Genomic DNA, 18,832 nt, shown 5'->3' on the forward strand with positions numbered 1-18,832 from the left:
CTGTGATTGGAATTCAGTTTCAGCTTCATTGAGTATCTACCATGGACTGGTCACTTTCAAGTGCATTTTCTGTCTGACTCTCATAGCAGAACTTATACGAGGTAGGTAGTATCATGTAAGTTCTTTAGGAGAGGAAACTGAAGCTCAGAGAGGGTAACACAATGGTCGGTGTGATTCTACTCTCAAATGGCAGAGGCCCTAAGACCAGTCTTGGAGGTTCTATTTCAAATACTTTTTGTGCAGTAATAATTGGCATAGTCAAGGGAGTAAGCAAACAACACAGCCCAGAGAAAGATGGCAGGAAAGTGTCCATCTTCCATTTGCTCATCTATCTGCATTTACTGTGTTCATTCTCTAAGCATTTTTCCATTTTTTTCTATGTATCCTATTATCTATCTATCTATCTATATCTATCATCTATCTATCTATCTATATCTATCATCTATCTATCATCTATCTATATCTATCTATCATCTATGTATCTATATCTATTATCTTTCTATCTATATCTATCTATATCTATCTTCTATCTATATCTATCATCTATCTATCTATAATCTATCTATCTATCTATCTATATCTATCATCTATCTATATCTATCATCTACCTATCTATATCTATCATCTATCTATATCTATCATCTACCTATCTATATCTATCTATCTATCTATCTATCTATCTATCTATCTATCATCTATCACCTATCTATTCTTTGCTGTACATATCCATGGACAAAAGATGGTTCAAAACACAATAGGATTTCTGTTTTAGCCAGCTCGGGTTATTATAAGAAAAATACCACAAACTGGATGACTTAAATACCTTAAATTGATCTCTCGTCGTTCTGGAGGCTGGAAGACCAAGACCAGGTGCCAGTATGGTCAGGTTCTGGTGAGGGTTTTTTTTTCGGGGTTTGCAAACAGCCACCTTCTTGCGTATCTTCACGTAGCAGAGCAAGATCATCTTTCTCCTGTCTCTTCTTATAAGGTCAGTAATCCAATTTATGAAGGTTCCATCTTCGTCACCTAATTACTCCCCAACTTCTGCAAGGTGTCACCTTCAAATATCCTCACCTTGGGGATTAGAACTTCAATATAGGCATTTATGGCAGCCGAAGTATGAGTGGGGACACAAATATCCCATCCATAGCAGTTACATAAATGTATGTTAAATGAGAAATAAAAGGAAATCAAGACAAACCATAGAGTTGAGAAGGAGGCTAACACAAGCATGTGCTTCGTGGAGTCTGACTCACATGGAGAACAGGAATGTGCTCTGGAGGCCAATGCACTGAACGAGGACCTGAGCAGTCATACAGCTCATGGTACAGGTGAGGTAGAAGCAGACCGGCTGCTCCCAAGATGCTCACCTATTTCTGACCTTGGATCTTCCACTTCGTGACCATCGTCCAGAAGTAGCCACTGACATCTGCGTGGTGCCTTACTGTTTCCACAGTATTCTCTCTTGATTCTCACACCAATTCTATGAGCTAAGTATATGGTTAGCCTTTCTTTACAAAGTGAAGATATTGAGGCTTGAAAAGGTAATTCCTCGCCGAAGGCCACACAGCTCCTGGTAGAAGAACTGAGTTCAAAGCCAGGTTCATTTTTGGCTTCTACCGTGACTGCCAACTGCTTGATGCCAGAATCCAGATGGCTGAGCTTCACACTTTACGTTAGAATTTCAAATGACAACAGACAAATAGTTGTGGGCAGAATGAGCCTATTTTCTTCTTAGCTTTGAAAGAAATTATTGTTGAAATATACTGGGTCACCGTTTTTGGTGTTCTTGTGTTTATATTTAAACTCTGAATTCAACCCAGACTCTTGGGGGTCGGAGATATTGCTCCTCTTGCAGTGCAAGAATATATCTTGTATTTGATTTGAAACTTCATTTTGAATCAGGACCAAATCCAAGCCCTGTGAATTTAAACTGCTGGCAGCCTTCCTAGCCTACCTCGTGAGTGCGAAACCAATCCAACTATTGTACGCAGAGAATTCTGGTGCCCGTGTGACTGTGTTGGTGGCCCCTGAAGAATTTGAGTTGGATGATCCAGAACATCTGTACCCAAGTTGCCTGACGTTTTGCGGCATGCTGAAATATTCCACAGGAGCTGAAATAGAAGCAGCAACGATTCCAAGAAGTGTTTCAAATGCATTGCTCAGTTGAAATCAGGACTTCATTAGCTGCCATATTAAGCAACATATAGATGAAGAAATCAGTGGCCTTACCCCTGCTTCCCCAGCAAGGATCCAGATGAGATAGAATCTCTTAATTCACATCGGCCTTCTTTCCCAGGTTCTGTCTTAAAGGAAAATCTATCCTTTTTATTTTGGATGCAGTTCCAGGAGACTAGAATATTCCTCCCTACATTCATCCCTCCTGCTTTCCTAATTTAGTGAATGAGATAATCATCTACCTACTCACCTAGGCCAGACACTTCAGACATCCTCGAAACTTCCCTCTTCTTCAATCCCCGATCTGAGTTGCATATCGTCTCCTGGGGATTCTATTATGTGGTTGTGTTCAGACCTCGTCTTCCTCTTTGTTCCACTGTCATCACCTTGGTCCATATCCTGGCCATCCTTTGCTGGAATCACCTTCAAATTCACTTCTCTGCACCCTCCATGCAGAAGTTAGCATGGTCCTTGTAAGACATAGAGCTGATCATCATCCCCCTCCTGTGTAGTCCCCAGTGGCACATGGTAACTGCTCTCACACTGCTCTGAGAGCCTCGGGGTTTCTGTAGCGAAGATTTCAGACCCCTTCCCGACCTGACCATAGCCATTTCCCTTTATTCTGATTACATAATGGGCTCCAGCAAGAGTTGTTGATGGAGGAGGGCATTCTTTTTTGTTGTTTTTGTTTGTTTGTTTGTTTGTTTGTTTTTTGAGATGGAGTTTTGCTCTTGTTACCCAGGCTGGAGTGCAATGGCGTGATCTCGGCTCACCGCAACCTCCGCCTCCTGGATTCAGGCAATTCTCCTGCCTCAGCCTCCTGAGTAGCTGGGATTACAGGCACGTGAGGAGGGCATTCTTAAAAAAAGGAAACGGGCTGGCTCCTCCTGAGGGCCTGTGAGGCCTTCACCACGCTGGCCTCACTCTCCCATGCCTCCTTGCCCCACGGTCCCCTCCTGGCACCCCCTCATGCCCACTGCATCTGCTGCAACTACTCTGCAGTCATGAGGGGCTCCTTGCTGTTCCCAACATGTGTGCGGTGACTTGGTTTCTTTGAATATGCTCTCTGCTCTGCCTGGAGTGGTCTTTCTTGCTGTCTCCTCTCCCAGGGTTCCCACTCACGCTGCAGAGGCAGCTCAGGTGTCCTCTCCTGTGGAAGGCACGGAAACTTCCCTGCCTTCCCCGCGAGCAGATGCTTGGCTTCCCCCTCTGTGGTCTCTCTGGACCCTGGCCATATCTTGACGGTAGCCCTGGCCACAGAGATCTTTGTTCCTTGTCTTCCTGCCCTCCACTAGATTGAGTGACTTGTGGACAAGATTTGCATCAAATTTATTGCTATGTTCTCAGTACCTAGAAAAGTACATGAACCCCTGGAGCTATTCAGTACGTCATGATGTAAAGCAACACCATCAACTAATAGTCAGTCAACAAATACGTGCTAGAAAAGCTAAGTGGGTCAGATGAATATGAGGTGGGGGGCAGGGCCAACGAGGGACAGGTCAGGGGAAGAGGGTTAGGGGCTTCTCGGGCTGTTTATTCTGGGCTGCGACAGCTGAACTCAGAGCACACATGCTTTTGAGTATAATTCAAGGATAAATTGTAAGCCTAGGACTACGAGTACATGCCTGAGGAAGTTTGGGCTTACCCCAGGTACGCTTCGTGCAGTTCTCACTGGGACGCTTGTGAGAAAGGGGCACTGCCCATGTCCCACTCCTGCGGGATGAGGTGCTGACAGAACCGCTCAGACCCTGGAGTGAGGAAGGAAGACGCGATTCGGCTGTGGAGCCTCGGTAGACTGGCGTCCAAAAGCGGAGCTCCCGGAAGAGCAGTTTCTTTCCTTTTTAAAGGGCTTGCAACTCTAAAGGGGGAGCCGAGGTAAAACCGTGTTATTGCCCATTGGCCGGGCAGCTGACCTCACAGTCTGTAGCTTTTATCCATTTGGCATGTGCGGGAAGGGAGGAAGGGGAAGGGTTACAGGAGCCGAACAAAGGCAGCAAATGACCTGGTGGCAGGTTCAACTCTAAGGGGGGTTCTGGATTGTGCAAACATGGGGTAGGTGACTGGGGGCAGGTTCCTGGGCCAGAGGAACATTCCTCTGCTACATTTTCAAGGTTTATAGATAACATAGTCATCGATCACACGGCGGGGGGGTTATTTTCCCACCCTCAGGCCTCCCTGCGGCAAGGCAACTGGTGTTAGCTAGTTGCCTGACTGCTGACTTCAGCTTCTTGCTATTTTACTGTTTTTACCAGCAAGCAATAGGCAGGAAATAAATGGCTTCCCCTCACACCACCTGCTAGGATAATGCCACACCAACAGTCCTAATAGCTAGTACCCGAATTGGGCTTTGCTCTTTTGCCTGAATGAACTCACTCAATGCTCACAATAACTCCTGTCCCTCAGCAGGGCAGGGGTTATTGTTACCCACATTTATACAGGTAAGCAAACCAACCCTGTGGCTAAGAAACAGCAGAGGCAGCACTTGAGTCACGTCTTCCGACTTCCAATTCCACCGTTTTCTCTTGCTGCCTGACCTCCTATTCCTTTACCCATAGGATCCATGTGTGTTGGGGAGGATGTGAAGATGGAGGAAGAGTGAAAGAGTGAGAGATACAGAGAATTTCCAACCTCATAATGCACCCTGTGTAATTGACACATCGTAGTTGAATGTGCTCTAAGAAAAGACGCCACATTCTTTTTGTTTGTTTATGTTTGTTTGAGACAGAGTTTCACCTTTCGCCCACACTGGAATGAAGTGCTGCAATGTTGGCTTACTGTAACTCTGTCCCCAGGATTCAAGTGACTCTCCTGCCTCAGCCTCCCGAATAGCTGGAATTATAGACATCCACCCCCATGCCTGGCTAATGTTTGTATTTTTAGTAGAGACAGTGGTTTGCCATGTTGGCCAGGCTGGTCTCGAACTCCTGACCTCAGGTGATCCACCCGCCATGGCCTCCCAAAGGGCTGGGAGTACAGGCCTGAGCCATGGCACTCAGCACACATACTTCTTATTTCTTCTCTTAAAAATTGAGATATATAAAAAGAAAAAAGAAAAAAAAAAACCACTGAGATATAGCTTACATACCACCGAATTCACCACGTTGAAGTGTAGAGTTCAGTGATTTTTTTAGTATATTGGCAAAGTTGTGCAGCCATTACCACCATCTAATTCCAGAACGTTTCCGTTAATCAATTTCTAATGTTTTTGTTTTTCAGATTCCAATAATGAGAGACCCTGGGTGGATTCGAAATGTATGGTCTTCAAACATTAACGTGAGTGCCGTTGTGATAAATGTCCTCGTTACACTTTTGCATTTTAAGATTGGAGAATATCCTCCATGTCTAGCTGCGGTTTGTCACCATGGATATCTGCAGGCTCCATAGCAGGGCTGTTTTTCGTTTGGTGCTTTCAGAGATGGCCCGCAGCCCTTTCTCAATGTTCGATAAGCTCCCCACAGAGCTGCAGGCATTTTGGTTGCTTTCTAATCTCTTCTTCCTGAGATGCATCCTCCTCCAGGCAGAAATATGATTTTCTCACCTCCCGGATTAAAAAGCATTCAATGGCTCCCCAGTGCTAATAGGAAGACGTCCGCATTCACACTCATGCACTGGCTGCCCTTGCTGGACCATCCTTAATGCAAATGCAGTCGTACACATGTAATGAGAGCCCTTGCCTCCCGCCTGAGCCCCTCAAGGCCCTTCCCCAGGTTCTGCCTCCTCCTCCCGCCGCAGCCTCTTTGCCTTGCACCTGGCTCCCAGCCTTTGGCCCAGCCCCTTCAGTATCTCTGGGATTGGTTTTCATGCTTTGCTGTCTGCCCACGAGGCCATCTTTTTGGCTCTTCCTAGATCCCGTGTTCCGCAGCCCAAAGGCCATCACTACCCTCACCCCTCAAACTCTCTGAGCCTCTACAGTTTGTTTATATCTCCCCACTCCCAGAGGTGGTCCCAAACTCCCTCTCCTGTTCCTTTCTCCTCAGGCCTTCACCTTGCCCTGGAGCTATAGTTGAAGCTTCAGGGGCATCATACAGCTTGTTACAGGCCCACAGATCTTACCTCTGAGATGCTTCCACAGCGGGGAAGAGGCTGGAGGCAGCACGTGTGGATAGGGAGGCTCCAGAGGGGCTGTGGGATGATCCAGGGTGAAGTGATGACGCTGGAATGCTTAGTGTCTCTCATGTGGCCTGGCCCAAACCCTGTGGCTGCGGAACAAAAGTATCACTTAGCCTTCCTGCACTTGAGGAGCCCACAGTTAGAAAGGGACTCAAACAGAGCGTGGATCAAGGATTCACAGAGGACACCTGAGGCCCAGCGTGGTGGCAGGCAGAGCGAGAGGTTCATCATTGAGATGAATCCAGAGGTGTCAGTGACGTGGATAAAGAAGGCTGCAAGGGGCCGGGCGCAGTGGCTCATGCCTGTAATCCCAGCACTTTGAGAGGCCGAGGCAGGCAGACCATGAGGTCGAGATCCAGACCAGCCTGGCCAACATGGTGAAACCTCATCTCTACTAAAAATACAAAAATTAGCTGGCTGTGGTGGCCTGCGCCTGTAGTTCCAGCTACTCGAGAGACCGAGGCAGGAGAATTGATTGAACCTGGGTGGCAGAGATTACAGTGAGCTGAGATTGCACCACTGCACTCCAGCCTGGCAACAGAGAGACTCTGTCTCAAAATGGAAGGCTGCAAGGAAGGCCTGGCCCTGGTGCTCTGTGAGGAGAAGAAATTCTATTTCCAAGGGGATTGGCAGGGACTGGGGCCAGCTGGAGGCCAAGAATCCTGAGCAGAGGGCAGTTGGTGGCAGTTATACCTGGAGGGAGAAAAGCCCCCCTCTGTGAGGAAAAGGTGCAGGAAGTCACAGTAAGTGACCTCTTCACCTGTGGGTGGGAGTGCAGGCCCCACAGTCACAGAGGTAGCCTTGAGCAGCTTCCTGTGGCCAGTCCCATTCTCCAGACTGTGGTGCAGGAGCCCATGGCTACCAGGTTCCAGCCCAGCCGCTGGCCTCATGTGCAGGACCCACGAGAGGTGGGCAAGGAAAGGCAATCCGCTGGTTTCCATGCCCACCCTGCACGCAGCTGGGTTCCCAGCAGCACGGGGAGGTCAGGACCGGAGGCGCCAAGCAGGAGGCTCCTGCTTCCAGGGTGAAATGACAGGAAGCCTCCGCCATACATAGCAGGGCTGCTGGATGAGGAGTGCAGAGTCTGGTTCATGGCTCTGCCACTTGCAGCAGGTGAGACACTGAGCAAGTTACCTGGCTTCCCTGAGCTGCATTCCACATGCCGACAGCAGGATTTCATTGGCTCCTCAGCAGAAAGTGCTTCCTGTTCGCCACGGGCCTCATGGGAGAGGAGAAGTCGAGCTTGTAACAGCTTGCGTGGGTCGGGGGTTCAGAGGCAATTTCAGAAAAATGCTTCCAAGAGAAGGCGAGTGTTCTGCAGGGTATTGAAAGAGCCATACCAGTTGGCCAAGCACAGGGGTAGGAAGGGCACAGTGTCTCTGAGATGCAGGGGATGCGATTGGAAGAGGACAGTGGGAGATGAAGGAGGAGGAGGAGCAGGATGGGTGCCGAGGACCAGGAGGCCTCATCTGCTTTTCTGAGGACCTGGAACTTTATCCTACAGGTAATGGTATGTAGGGGGCAGGGGCAGGTAGATGAAAGGGCCCCAAACAGGCAATGTCCCCTCCAGATCTGCACCCGGTGACGGTAGGGTCATGGGGGCAGCCCGGAGGCAGGGAGCGGCTCCGAGCCCACTGTTAACCTAGCTGAGTGTGAACTGCCCAAGGAACTTCCCAAGGTGGGTGACCAGCAGGCGGTTGGAGGCATGGTCTGGAGCCCAGGGGCAAGGTCGGGGCTGGAAACACCAAACCGCAGTCCACAGCGGACGGTGCCGGCCGGGTGCAAGGCGGACCACTCATGCTGGAGCGTGCACGGCATGGGGAGTGGCTGCGGCATCAGGCAGGCTTCCCGTCCATACCTCTCCTTCCGTCCCCGACCCTCTCCTTCCGTCCCCGACCCTCTCCTTCTATCCTGGCACTGATCATTGATATGGTCCAGTATCCATAGAAGGTTGGTTCCTAAATTCCAGGAGTGCTTAGTGATGAGAAAACCAGAAATGAGGAGGAAGTGCCACAGGGAAGAAAGTAATACTCAAAGTCTCTCTCTCCTCTCTCCCCCTCCCCCCTCCCTCTCTCTCTGTGCCACTCCCTGTCGCCATCTCTCTCTCTCTCTCTCTCCCCCTCCCTCCTGGTGACTGTGCCACTGCACTAGGCACTGGAAACCCAGTGATGAGCAAGTCATGGTTAGCCTTTTCTTTCCCGAGTTCACTAGGCAGGGGAGGGGATAGCGGGGGTCACAGTGATGGTGAGTGCCCTGTGATAGGTGCTATGACAGAGTTACCAGTGGGCTCATGGGTGTAGAGAAGCCAGCGATGCATTCTCCATGGACCGAAGGATCCGGAAGTCAAACTCTTGGTTTGAAGGTTGTAGCTGTGGAATACGGAAACCCAAAGACACACACACTCACCAACCCACCTCCTCCTGCACCATCCCTAAATAAGATAAGGCCTGGAGTGCTGGAGGGAGCTAGAGCAAGGCTGAGTGATTTGCAAGGCTCCACCTTCTAGCTCAGGCTGCACCGTCCTGCGTTGGTTGCACCAAAAGCAGCAACTTCATTCCTGCGGCGCCTCCCTCCTGACCGAGGCCTACTTTGATTGTGACATTTAATTCTAGCTTATCCCAGCCCAGTTACTGAAAGCCATATTTCGCTTTTTTCTTTTATTTCTCGTCTCTAGGTTTGGGAAAGGACGGGACTTCATTTTTAGTTTTCGCCGGGCGCGGTGGCTCAAGCCTGTAATCCCAGCACTTTGGGAGGCCGAGGCGGGTTGATCACGAGGTCAAGAGATCGTGACCATCCTGGTCAATATGGTGAAACCCCGTCTCTACTAAAAATACAAAAAAAATTAGCTGGGCATGGTGGCGCGTGCCTGTAATCCCAGCTACTCAGGAGGCTGAGGCAGGAGAATTGCCTGAACCCAGGAGGCGGAGGTTGCGGTGAGCCGAGATCGCGCCATTGCACTCCAGCCTGGGTAACAAGAGTGAAACTCTGTCTCAAAAAAAAAAAAAAAAATTTTTTTTAGTTTTCTTGGAGGGAGCACGTTTTGTTGGGGGAGGAAGCAAAACTTTATCTAGATTCAGACATATCTTTGAAAAATGTGATCAAAGCGATTTATGTGGCTGGTCCTATAGAATCCACTGGGGAATACCGGCTCACAATGAAGGTCACAGTCCCCTGTTCTTACCCAGCTCGTTTCTGCCTCTTTGCACATCATCCTGTGGATTCACACCTGACAGAGGAGGGTCTGGCTGGTTCTATGGCGCATCATATGCCAATGATCCCCTTTCTCATACTCTAGCGTTCATGAATAATCTCATCATGTTTCAGTTTGTTCTATGTTCAGACACCGCCTTTCTAAGAGTTTTCTTGGTGAGGAGTGATATGGGGGGTGTTTTTCCTGCAGCTTATGTTTGCCTCTCTTTTTCATTGTTAGGAGAGATACTACTCCCAGCCCACCGCCCGCCTCCCCACCGCCCTCCAAACACACAATGTCCTTAAACTTCGATATTAGCCTATCATGTGGAAACTGTCAGATTATTATTATTTTTTTTTATTGCATTTTAGGTTTTGGGGTACATGTGATGAACATGCAAGATTGTTACATAGGTACACACATGGCAGTGTGCTTTGCTGCCTTCTGTCCCCTCACCTGTATCTGTCATTTCTCCCCATGCTATCTATTCCCACCTCCCCACCCCCCCGCCCCTCCCCCATTTCCCCCCAACGGACCCCAGTGTGTAGTGCTCCCCTCCCTGTGTACATGTGTTCTCATTGTTCAACACCCGCCTATGAGCGAGAATATACGGTGTTTGATTTTCTGCTCTTGTGTCAGTTTGCTGAGAATGATGGTTTCCAGGTTCATCCATGTCCCTACAAAGGACGTGAACTCATCGTTTTTGATGGCTGCATAATATTCCATGGTGTATATGTACCACATTTTCCCTATCCAGTCTATCATCGTTGGGCATTTGGGTTGGTTCCAGGTCTTTGCTATTGTAAACAGTGCTGCAATGAACATTCGTGTGCACGTGTCCTTGTAGTAGAATGATTTATAATCCTTTGGATATATACCCAGTAATGGGATTGCTGGGTCAAATGGGATTTCTATTTTTAGGTCATTGAGGAATCGCCACACTGTCTTCCACAATGGTTGAATTAATTTACATTCCCACCAACAGTGTAAAAGTGTTCCTATTTCTCCACATCCTCTCCAGCATCTGTTGTTTCCCGATTTTTTAATGATCGCCATTCTAACTGGTGTGAGATGGTATCTCAATGTGGTTTTGATTTGCATTTCTCTGATGACCAGTGATGATGAGCATTTTTTCATATGTTTGTTGGCCTCCTGTATGTCTTCTTTTGTAAAGTATCTGTTCATATCCTTCGCCCATTTTTGAATGGGCTTGTTTGTTTTTTTCTTGTAGATCTGCTTTAGTTCTTTGTAAATTCTGGATATCAGCCCCTTGTCAGATGGGTAGACTGCAAAAATTTTTTCCCATTCTGTTGGTTGCGGATTCACTCTACTGACTGTTTCTTTTGCTGTGCAGTAGCTGTGGAGTTTGATTAGGTCCCATTTGTCTATTTTGGCTTTTGTTGCCATTGCTTTTGGCGTTTTGGTCATGAAGTCCTTGCCTACACCTATGTCCTGAATGGTTTTGCCTAGATTTTCTTCTAAGGTTTTTATGGTATTAGGTCTGATGTTTAAGTCTTTAATCCATCTGGAGTTAATTTTGGTGTAAGGTGTCAGGAAGGGGTCCTGTTTCTGCTTTCTGCACATGACTAGCCAGTTTTCCCAACACCATTTATTAAACAGGGAGTCCTTTCCCCATTGCTTGTTTTTGTCAGGTTTGTCGAAGATCAGATGGTTGTGGGTGTGTTGTATTTCCTCTGAGGCCTCTGTTCTGTTCCATTGGTCTATATCTCTGTTTTGGTACCAGTACCATGCTGTTTTGATTACTGTAGCCTTGTAGTATAGTTTGAAGTCTGGTAGTGTGATGCCTCCTGCTTTGTTCTTTTTGCTTAGAATTGACTTGGCTATGCGGGCTCTCTTTTGGTTCCATATGAAGTTTAAGGTGTTTTTCTCCAGTTCTGTGAAGAAAGTCATTGGTAGCTTGATGGGAATAGCGTTGAATCTGTAAATTACTTTGGGCAGTATGGCCATTTTCACGATGTTGATTCTTCCTAACCATGAACATGGAATGTTTCTCCATCTGTTTGTATCCTCTCTTATTTCGTTGAGCAATGGCTTGTAGTTCTCCTTGAAGAGGTCCTTTACGTTCCTTGTTAGTTGTATTCCTAGGTACTTTATCCTCTTTGTAGCAATTGTGAATGGCAGCTCGTTCTTGATTTGGCTCTCTTGAAGTCTGTTACTGGTGTATAGGAATGCTTGTGATTTTTGCACGTTGATTTTGTATCCTGAGACTTTGCTGAAGTTGTTTATCAGTTTCAGGAGATTTTGGGCTGAGATGATGGGGTCTTCCAGATATACAATCATGTCATCTGCAAATAGAGACAATTTGATTTCCTCCTTTCCAATTTGGATACCCTTTATTTCTTTTTCTTGCCTGATTGCTCTGGCTAGAACTTCCAGTACTATATTGAATAGGAGTGGTGAGAGAGGGCATCCTTGTCTAGTGCCAGATTTCAAAGGGAATGCTTCCAGTTTTTGCCCATTCAGTATGATATTGGCTGTTGGTTTGTCGTAAATAGCTTTTATTGTTTTGAGATACGTTCCGTCAATACCTAGTTTATTGAGGGTTTTTAGCATAAAGGGTTGTTGAATTTTGTCAAAAGCCTTCTCTGCATCAATCGAGATAATCATGTGGTTTTTGTCTTTGGTTCTGTTTATGTGGTGAATTACGTTTATGGACTTGTGTATGTTGAACCAGCCTTGCATCCCTGGGATGAATCCTACTTGATCATGGTGGATGAGCTTTTTGATATGCTGTTGCAGTCGGTTTGCCAGTATTTTATTGAAGATTTTTGCATCTATGTTCATCATGGATATTGGCCTGAAATTTTCTTTTCTTGTTGAGTCTCTGCCAGGTTTTGGTATCAGGATGATGTTTGTCTCGTAAAATGATTTGGGAAGGATTCCCTCTTTTTGGATTGTCTGGAATAGTTTTAGAAGGAATGGTATCAGCTCCTCCTTGTATGTCTGGTAGAATTCAGCTGTGAACCCATCTGGACCTGGGCTTTTTTTGGGTGGTAGGCTCTTTATTGCTGCCTCGACTTCAGACCATGTTATTGGTCTATTCAGGGTTTCGGCTTCTTCCAGGTTTAGGCTTGGGAGGTTGCAGGTGTCCAGGAATTTATCCATTTCTTCCAGGTTTACTAGTTTATGTGCATAGAGTTGTTTGTAATAATCTCTGATGATGGTTTGGATTTCTGTGGAATCTGTGGTGATATCCCCTTTATCGTTTTTTATTGCATCAATTTGGTTATTCTCTCTTTTCTTTTTTATTAATCTGGCTAGTGGTCTGTCTATTTTGTTGATCTTTTCAAAAAACCAGCTCCTGGATTTATTGATTTTTTGAAGAGTTTTTTGTGTCTCTATTTCCTTCAGTTCTGCTCTGATCTTAGTTATTTCCTGTCTTCTGCTAAGTTTTGAGTTTTTTTGATCTTGCTCCTCTAGCTCTTTCAATTTTGATGATAGGGTGTCAATTTTAGATCTCTCCTTTCTTCTCATGTGGGCACTCATTGCTATATATTTTCCTCTAGAGACTGCTTTAAATGTGTCCCAGAGATTCTGGTATGTTGTGTCTTCGTTCTCATTGGTTTCGAAGAACATCTTTATTTCTGCCTTCATTTCATTGTTTATCCAGTCAACATTCAAGAGCAAGTTGTTCAGTTTCCATGAAGCTGTGCTGTTCTGAGTTAGTTTCTGCATTCTGAGTTCTAACTCGATTGCACTGTGGTCTGAGAGACTGTTTGTTATGATTTCTGTTCTTTTGCATTTGCTGAGGAGTGATTTATTGCCAATTATGTGGTCAATTTTAGAGTAGGTGTGATGCGGTGCTGAGAAGAATGTATATTCTGTGGATTTGGGGTGGAGAGTTCTGTAAATGTCTATTAGGTTTGCTTGTTCCAGGTCTGTATTCAGGTCCTGGATATCCTTGTTGATTTTCTGTCTGGTTGATCTGTCTAATATTGACAATGGGGTGTTAAAGTCTCCCACTATTATTGTGTGGGAGTCTAAGTCTCTTTGTAAGTCATTAAGAACTTGCCTTATGTATCTGGGTGCCCCTGTATTGGGTAGATTATTTTTAAGTCTATTTTCTTGTTATCATTGGGATCTATTCCTTCTATTTGGATGAACATATTTTCCATATGGCTTTTAGGAATTTTTTTTAAGTTTATTTAACAAACCTTATATAGCACAAATCAGGTGACAGGTTGTTTTTCTAACAGCATTACAAATATTCACTCACTTATTCCTCACAGTGGCCTTCTAAGTGGGTCCCATTATGATTTTTGTTTGAGAGCTGACAAACTGAGCACAGAGAAGCTGAGTCATTTGCTCAAGGTCACACAGCTAGAAAGTAGCAAGGTTAGAATTCAAATCCACAGAGGTCCAGAGACCTTGCTCCTAAGCACTATTCTACTGTACAAGAAGTTTTTCAGGCCGGGCGCGGTGGCTCAAGCCTGTAATCCCAGCACTTTGGGAGGCCGAGGCGGGTGGATCACGAGGTCGAGAGATCGAGACCATCCTGGTCAACATGGTGAAACCCCGTCCCTACTAAAAATACAAAAAATTAGCTGGGCATGGTGGCTCGTGCCTGTAATCCCAGCTACTCAGGAGGCTGAGGCAGGAGAATTGCCTGAACCCAGGAGGCGGAGGTTGTGGTGAGCCGAGATCGCGCCATTGCACTCCAGCCTGGGTAACAAGAGCGAAACTCCGTCTCAAAAAAAAAAAAAGAAGTTTTTCAGTAGTTTCTAGTTCTTTTCATTGCTTCCTTGCTTTTAGTGCCTTTATCACGAGCAAGTTTCCCCAGACTGTCAGCTCTCTCTGTGTAGGTGCCCTGTTTTCCCAGGACCTCTCTCCAGGAGACCTCTCTCTTCCCGCTGGCTCTTAAGTCCTCCTACAGAGCTGTCTCCTTGGGAGGCCCTCACTAGAGCCACTGTGACCGGATTGCTGGTTTTTTTCTTCTTTCTTAGTTTACTCTTTCACACTGAGCAAAAGCTAGAGGGAGTACATTTCCAGGTAACCTCCCAGGAAAAGGGGGTCAGGATGTGTGTATATATATGTGTGTGTATATATGTATATATATATGTATACATACATATACAGCAAGACTCCATCTCATATATATATATACATCTCTATATATATACACATATATATGTATATATATGTGTATACGTACATATATATACTGCAAGACTCCATCTCATATATATGTGTATATATATGTGTGTGTATATATGTATATATATGTATACATATATATACAGAAAGACTCCATCTCATATATATATATACATCTCTCTCTATATACACATATATATGTATATATATGTGTATACATACATATATATATACAGCAAGACTCCGTCTCATATATATGTGTATATATGTGTGTGTGTGTATATATACATATATATTTTGTATACATATATATACAGCAAGACTCCATCTCATATATATATATATACATCTCATATATATATACACATACATATGTATATATATGTGTATACACACACACACACATATATATACAGCAAGACTCCATCTCATATATATATATACACATACATATATATATGTTTATACACACACACACATATATATATATATACAGTAAGACTCATCTCATATATATGTATATATATACATCTCATATATATACACATATATATGTATATATATATGTGTATACACACACACACACACACACATATATATACAGCAAGACTCCATCTCATACATATGTATATATATACATCTCATATATATATACACATATATGTATATATATGTGTATATACACACACACACACACATATATATATATACAGCAAGACTCCATCTCATATATATATATATATATACATCTCATATATATATACACATACATATGTATATATATATGTGTATACACACACACACATAAATATATATACAGCAAGACTCATACATCTCATATATATGTATATATATACATCTCATATATATATACACATATATGTATATATATGTGTATACACACACACATATATATATATATATATATATATATATATATATATATACACAGCAAGACTCCATCTCATATATATGTATATATATGAGATGGAATATATGAGATGGAGTCTTGCTGTCACACAGGCTGGAGTGCAGTGGAGTGATCTCAGCTCACTGCAGACTCTGCCTCCCAAGTTCAAGTGATTCACCTGCCTTAGCCTCCCGATTAGCTGGAATTACAGGCACCCACCACCACGCCCAGCTAATTTTTTTGCATTTTTGGTAGAGACAGGGTTTCACCATGTTGGCCAAGCTGGTCTTGAACTCCTGAACTCAAGTGATCTGCCTGCCTCTTCCTCCCAAAGTGCTGGGATTCCAGGTGTGTGGAGACATACTTTGAATCTTTGCATGTTTTAATCTTTAATTTGGCTTCACCTTTGAGTTGGGTTGAATTTAAATTTGAGGTTCATGTTCAGTTTTCACAGAATTTTGTACAAATTGTTCCATTACCTTCTAGCAGCAAATGTTCCTTCTATGCCTGTCTGCCTTCGGTTTCTTTGTAGGTGAGCTTTTATTTTATTTTTTCCTACTGGAAGCCTTTAGAATCTTCTGCTAATTCTTTGTGTCCTGAAACTTCACACCGATGTGCCTTGCGGTAGCCATTTTTCATTCTTCTGCTCAGAACTTAGTCTCCTGGGGGACAAGTCCTTTCTCCTCTAATAGATAACAGCTGATGAGATCTTCCAAGAAATAAAAGAAAAATAGAAAACAAGCAAAGGGTGGTGGCTAAGGACACAAGGAGCGGTTCTCCATCTCTTTTATCTTCTGTTGCCCAACTTCTTTGGTCTGTGATTTGGCAGATTTTGTAAATTTCACTTTCTATTGTTATTATTATTTTCACAATCCAAATTGTTTACTTTCCAAGTTTCTTTTTTTGTTCTCTAGTGATTTACTCCTTACAGCATTATTCCGTTTTTGTTTTAAGAATGAAATGACAACCCAAATCTGAGCTTCTAATCTGGGAATTTTTTCCCTATTAATATCTCTTCTGTTCCTTTCATTATTTTTATTTCTTCTGGAACTATTTCCCCTGTTTCTCATTTTTCCTTTCACTTTGCAGGGTTTCCTCAAATGCTTGGTACTTTGTGGTTGTTTTTATTTAGCAGGGACAGGATAAAAAGCTCGTCTGGAAGCTCTAACTGGTAGAGTTCATTCTGAAATAAAAAATATAGAAGCTTACTCTGGGAGGCTGAGGCGGGTGGATCATGAGATCAGGAGTTTGAGACCAGCCTGGCCAACATGGTGAAACCTCATCTATACTAAAAATACAAAAATTAGCTGGGTGTGGCGGCAGGCACCTGTAATCCCAACTACTGGGGAGGCTGAGGCAGGAGAATTGCTTGAACCCAGGAGGTGGATGTTGCAGTGAGCCATGATTGTGCCATTGCACACCAGCCTGGGCAACAAGAGCAAGACTCCATCTCAAAAAAGTCCAGGCACGGGCTGTTATCCGGGGCTCCTGAGGCCAGTGCCTGCTTGATTTCTGCTGGCAGGTGGGTCCCTCCCTTGCTGCAGCCCCCTGTGCAGAAGTCCAGGGTACAGCTTGCTGTAGGTTATTTTAGTCAGACTTTCCCTTTGCTTTCACCTTCCAAATTGATGAAGTGTCTTTTCCATTGAAGATATCCCTCCCATTCTCTACATTGCTGTGAGTTTTAAATTCTGAAGTTTCCCTGAAATTTAACGAGCCATCTGGAGTAAAGGGAAAATAAATCCCGTGTTTGTCCCTTGCTCTGTCTGGCATCTGCCCTGGGGTTTTCTTCCTTGCCTAGCATTGCTAATGGAGCTCTTACGCTCATGCACCTTGATAGTCACCGAGCTCTGATCTAGAAATGTGCTGTGGTGGCCCTGATAGCCAATCGCTTCTTCTTTTTTAAAGCATGAATCATTGGGGCATGGATTAGCGACAGGCACTAGCACAATCAGATACAACAATAATGCATTTAATTGGAGTCATACAGAATGGTCATTTTTTGTTGAGTGAATTATGAGTTGTGAACAGGAACGTTGTATTCATGCCCCATTTTGGTGTGGATTTCCAGTCCTCCTTTTATCATTACCTTCTCCCACCCCAGAGGGCAGCTTGCTCTGGCTTGCTTGTCCTCTCTCTTGCTCGAGACACTATGTATCTACTAGAGTTTGCATTCCTTGACCACAGAAGCCTCTCTGAATTGTTTACCCCTACTGTGCCTCGCACCCTAAAATGGCCCACAAGAAGGACAATGATACCTTTAATACCAGTATATGCCTAGTTCATTTATTTTTATGATGACGAGTATATTTCTATTATAGTTTATTTTTATTATGATGAATATTTTTTGCATCCAGACATTATGACCCATGATATGATATTTAAGCATTCATTTAAAATTTTTTTGTTGAGCACCTATTAAGGGCCAGGCACTGCACTAGATACTTAAGCAGAAAAGGTCTTTTCCCTCCTATTGCATCTGTCTGCTGGGAAGTAATTCTACAATAAATGCACGTACAAATGGAACATTTTAAGTATAATGTGTAATTACTTCAAATAAAAGATACGTGGAACAGCCAGAGGTCTAATAGGGAGAACTGACACAGCTGGGGGGGTTGGTAATGCTTGAACTGAGGTTGACGAGTGAGTGGCAGTTGACCAGGTGAAGAGCAGGAAGGATCCATGTTAAGGCTGAGCTTGTGCAAAGGCCCTGTGGTAGAAGGGAACAGGGCAAGCCTGAAGAAATGGAAGTATCGCAGTGCAGCCTAAGCTTAAACCTGGGGAGAAGCGGGGAGCCAGGGCAGCGGTGGCCGCCGGCATGTGGTCAGATGTTGGATGCTGGGGCTAGAGCATGCAGGTATCTGGAGAGTGAGGTGTCTGGTTCTGAAGTTCTCTAGAAGATCCAGCTGTCTCCTGAAGATGCTGCAGCTGAGCTGAGCACAGACCAAGAATACGTACGGTGGCGGGTTAGGCATACGAAATAAGGTGTGTGAGAAGAGAAATCAGACTGAGTAATGCTGCAACAGGGCGAGTCCTCGTCTGCCCAGGCCCCGCTCTCTGACTCCATCCCACTCTTCCATTTGAGATTCCAGAAACCCCGCACTGATTCCTTGTCTAGACTGTGCTTCACTCTGCTCAGAACTTCCTCCAATTAGGTTAGCTGTGCCTGAATCTTCACTTACATGTCTCCAGGGGAAGGAGAGGAGAAAGTATTGGGTGGGATGTTACCTATTTTAAAATCAAGGTGAATTCACATTAATTCCTTCTTCTGAAATGATACCAATATCCCTTGAGATGATTAGAGATACCCTGGGGTATCCTGGACCTGAGAT

The 18,832-nt window shown here is 44.7% G+C and overlaps 1 protein-coding gene across 7 annotated transcripts in view; it reads left to right on the forward strand.

The window, feature by feature from the left end:
• The window catches only part of LPIN1 (lipin 1), a 163,685-nt gene that overhangs the window by 33,934 nt on the left and 110,919 nt on the right, over positions 1–18,832 (forward strand). For all 7 annotated transcript variants that reach the window (XM_074394121.1, XM_074394130.1, XM_074394137.1 and 4 more), the window contains exon 2: positions 5,395–5,451. In XM_074394121.1, the coding sequence (XP_074250222.1) occupies positions 5,395–5,451 (57 nt within the window). The remainder of the gene's footprint in view (positions 1–5,394; positions 5,452–18,832) is intronic.

This window comes from Saimiri boliviensis, chromosome 1 (genome assembly GCF_048565385.1).
Source record: "Saimiri boliviensis isolate mSaiBol1 chromosome 1, mSaiBol1.pri, whole genome shotgun sequence".
In the NCBI taxonomy this organism is placed as follows: domain Eukaryota; kingdom Metazoa; phylum Chordata; class Mammalia; order Primates; family Cebidae; genus Saimiri; species Saimiri boliviensis.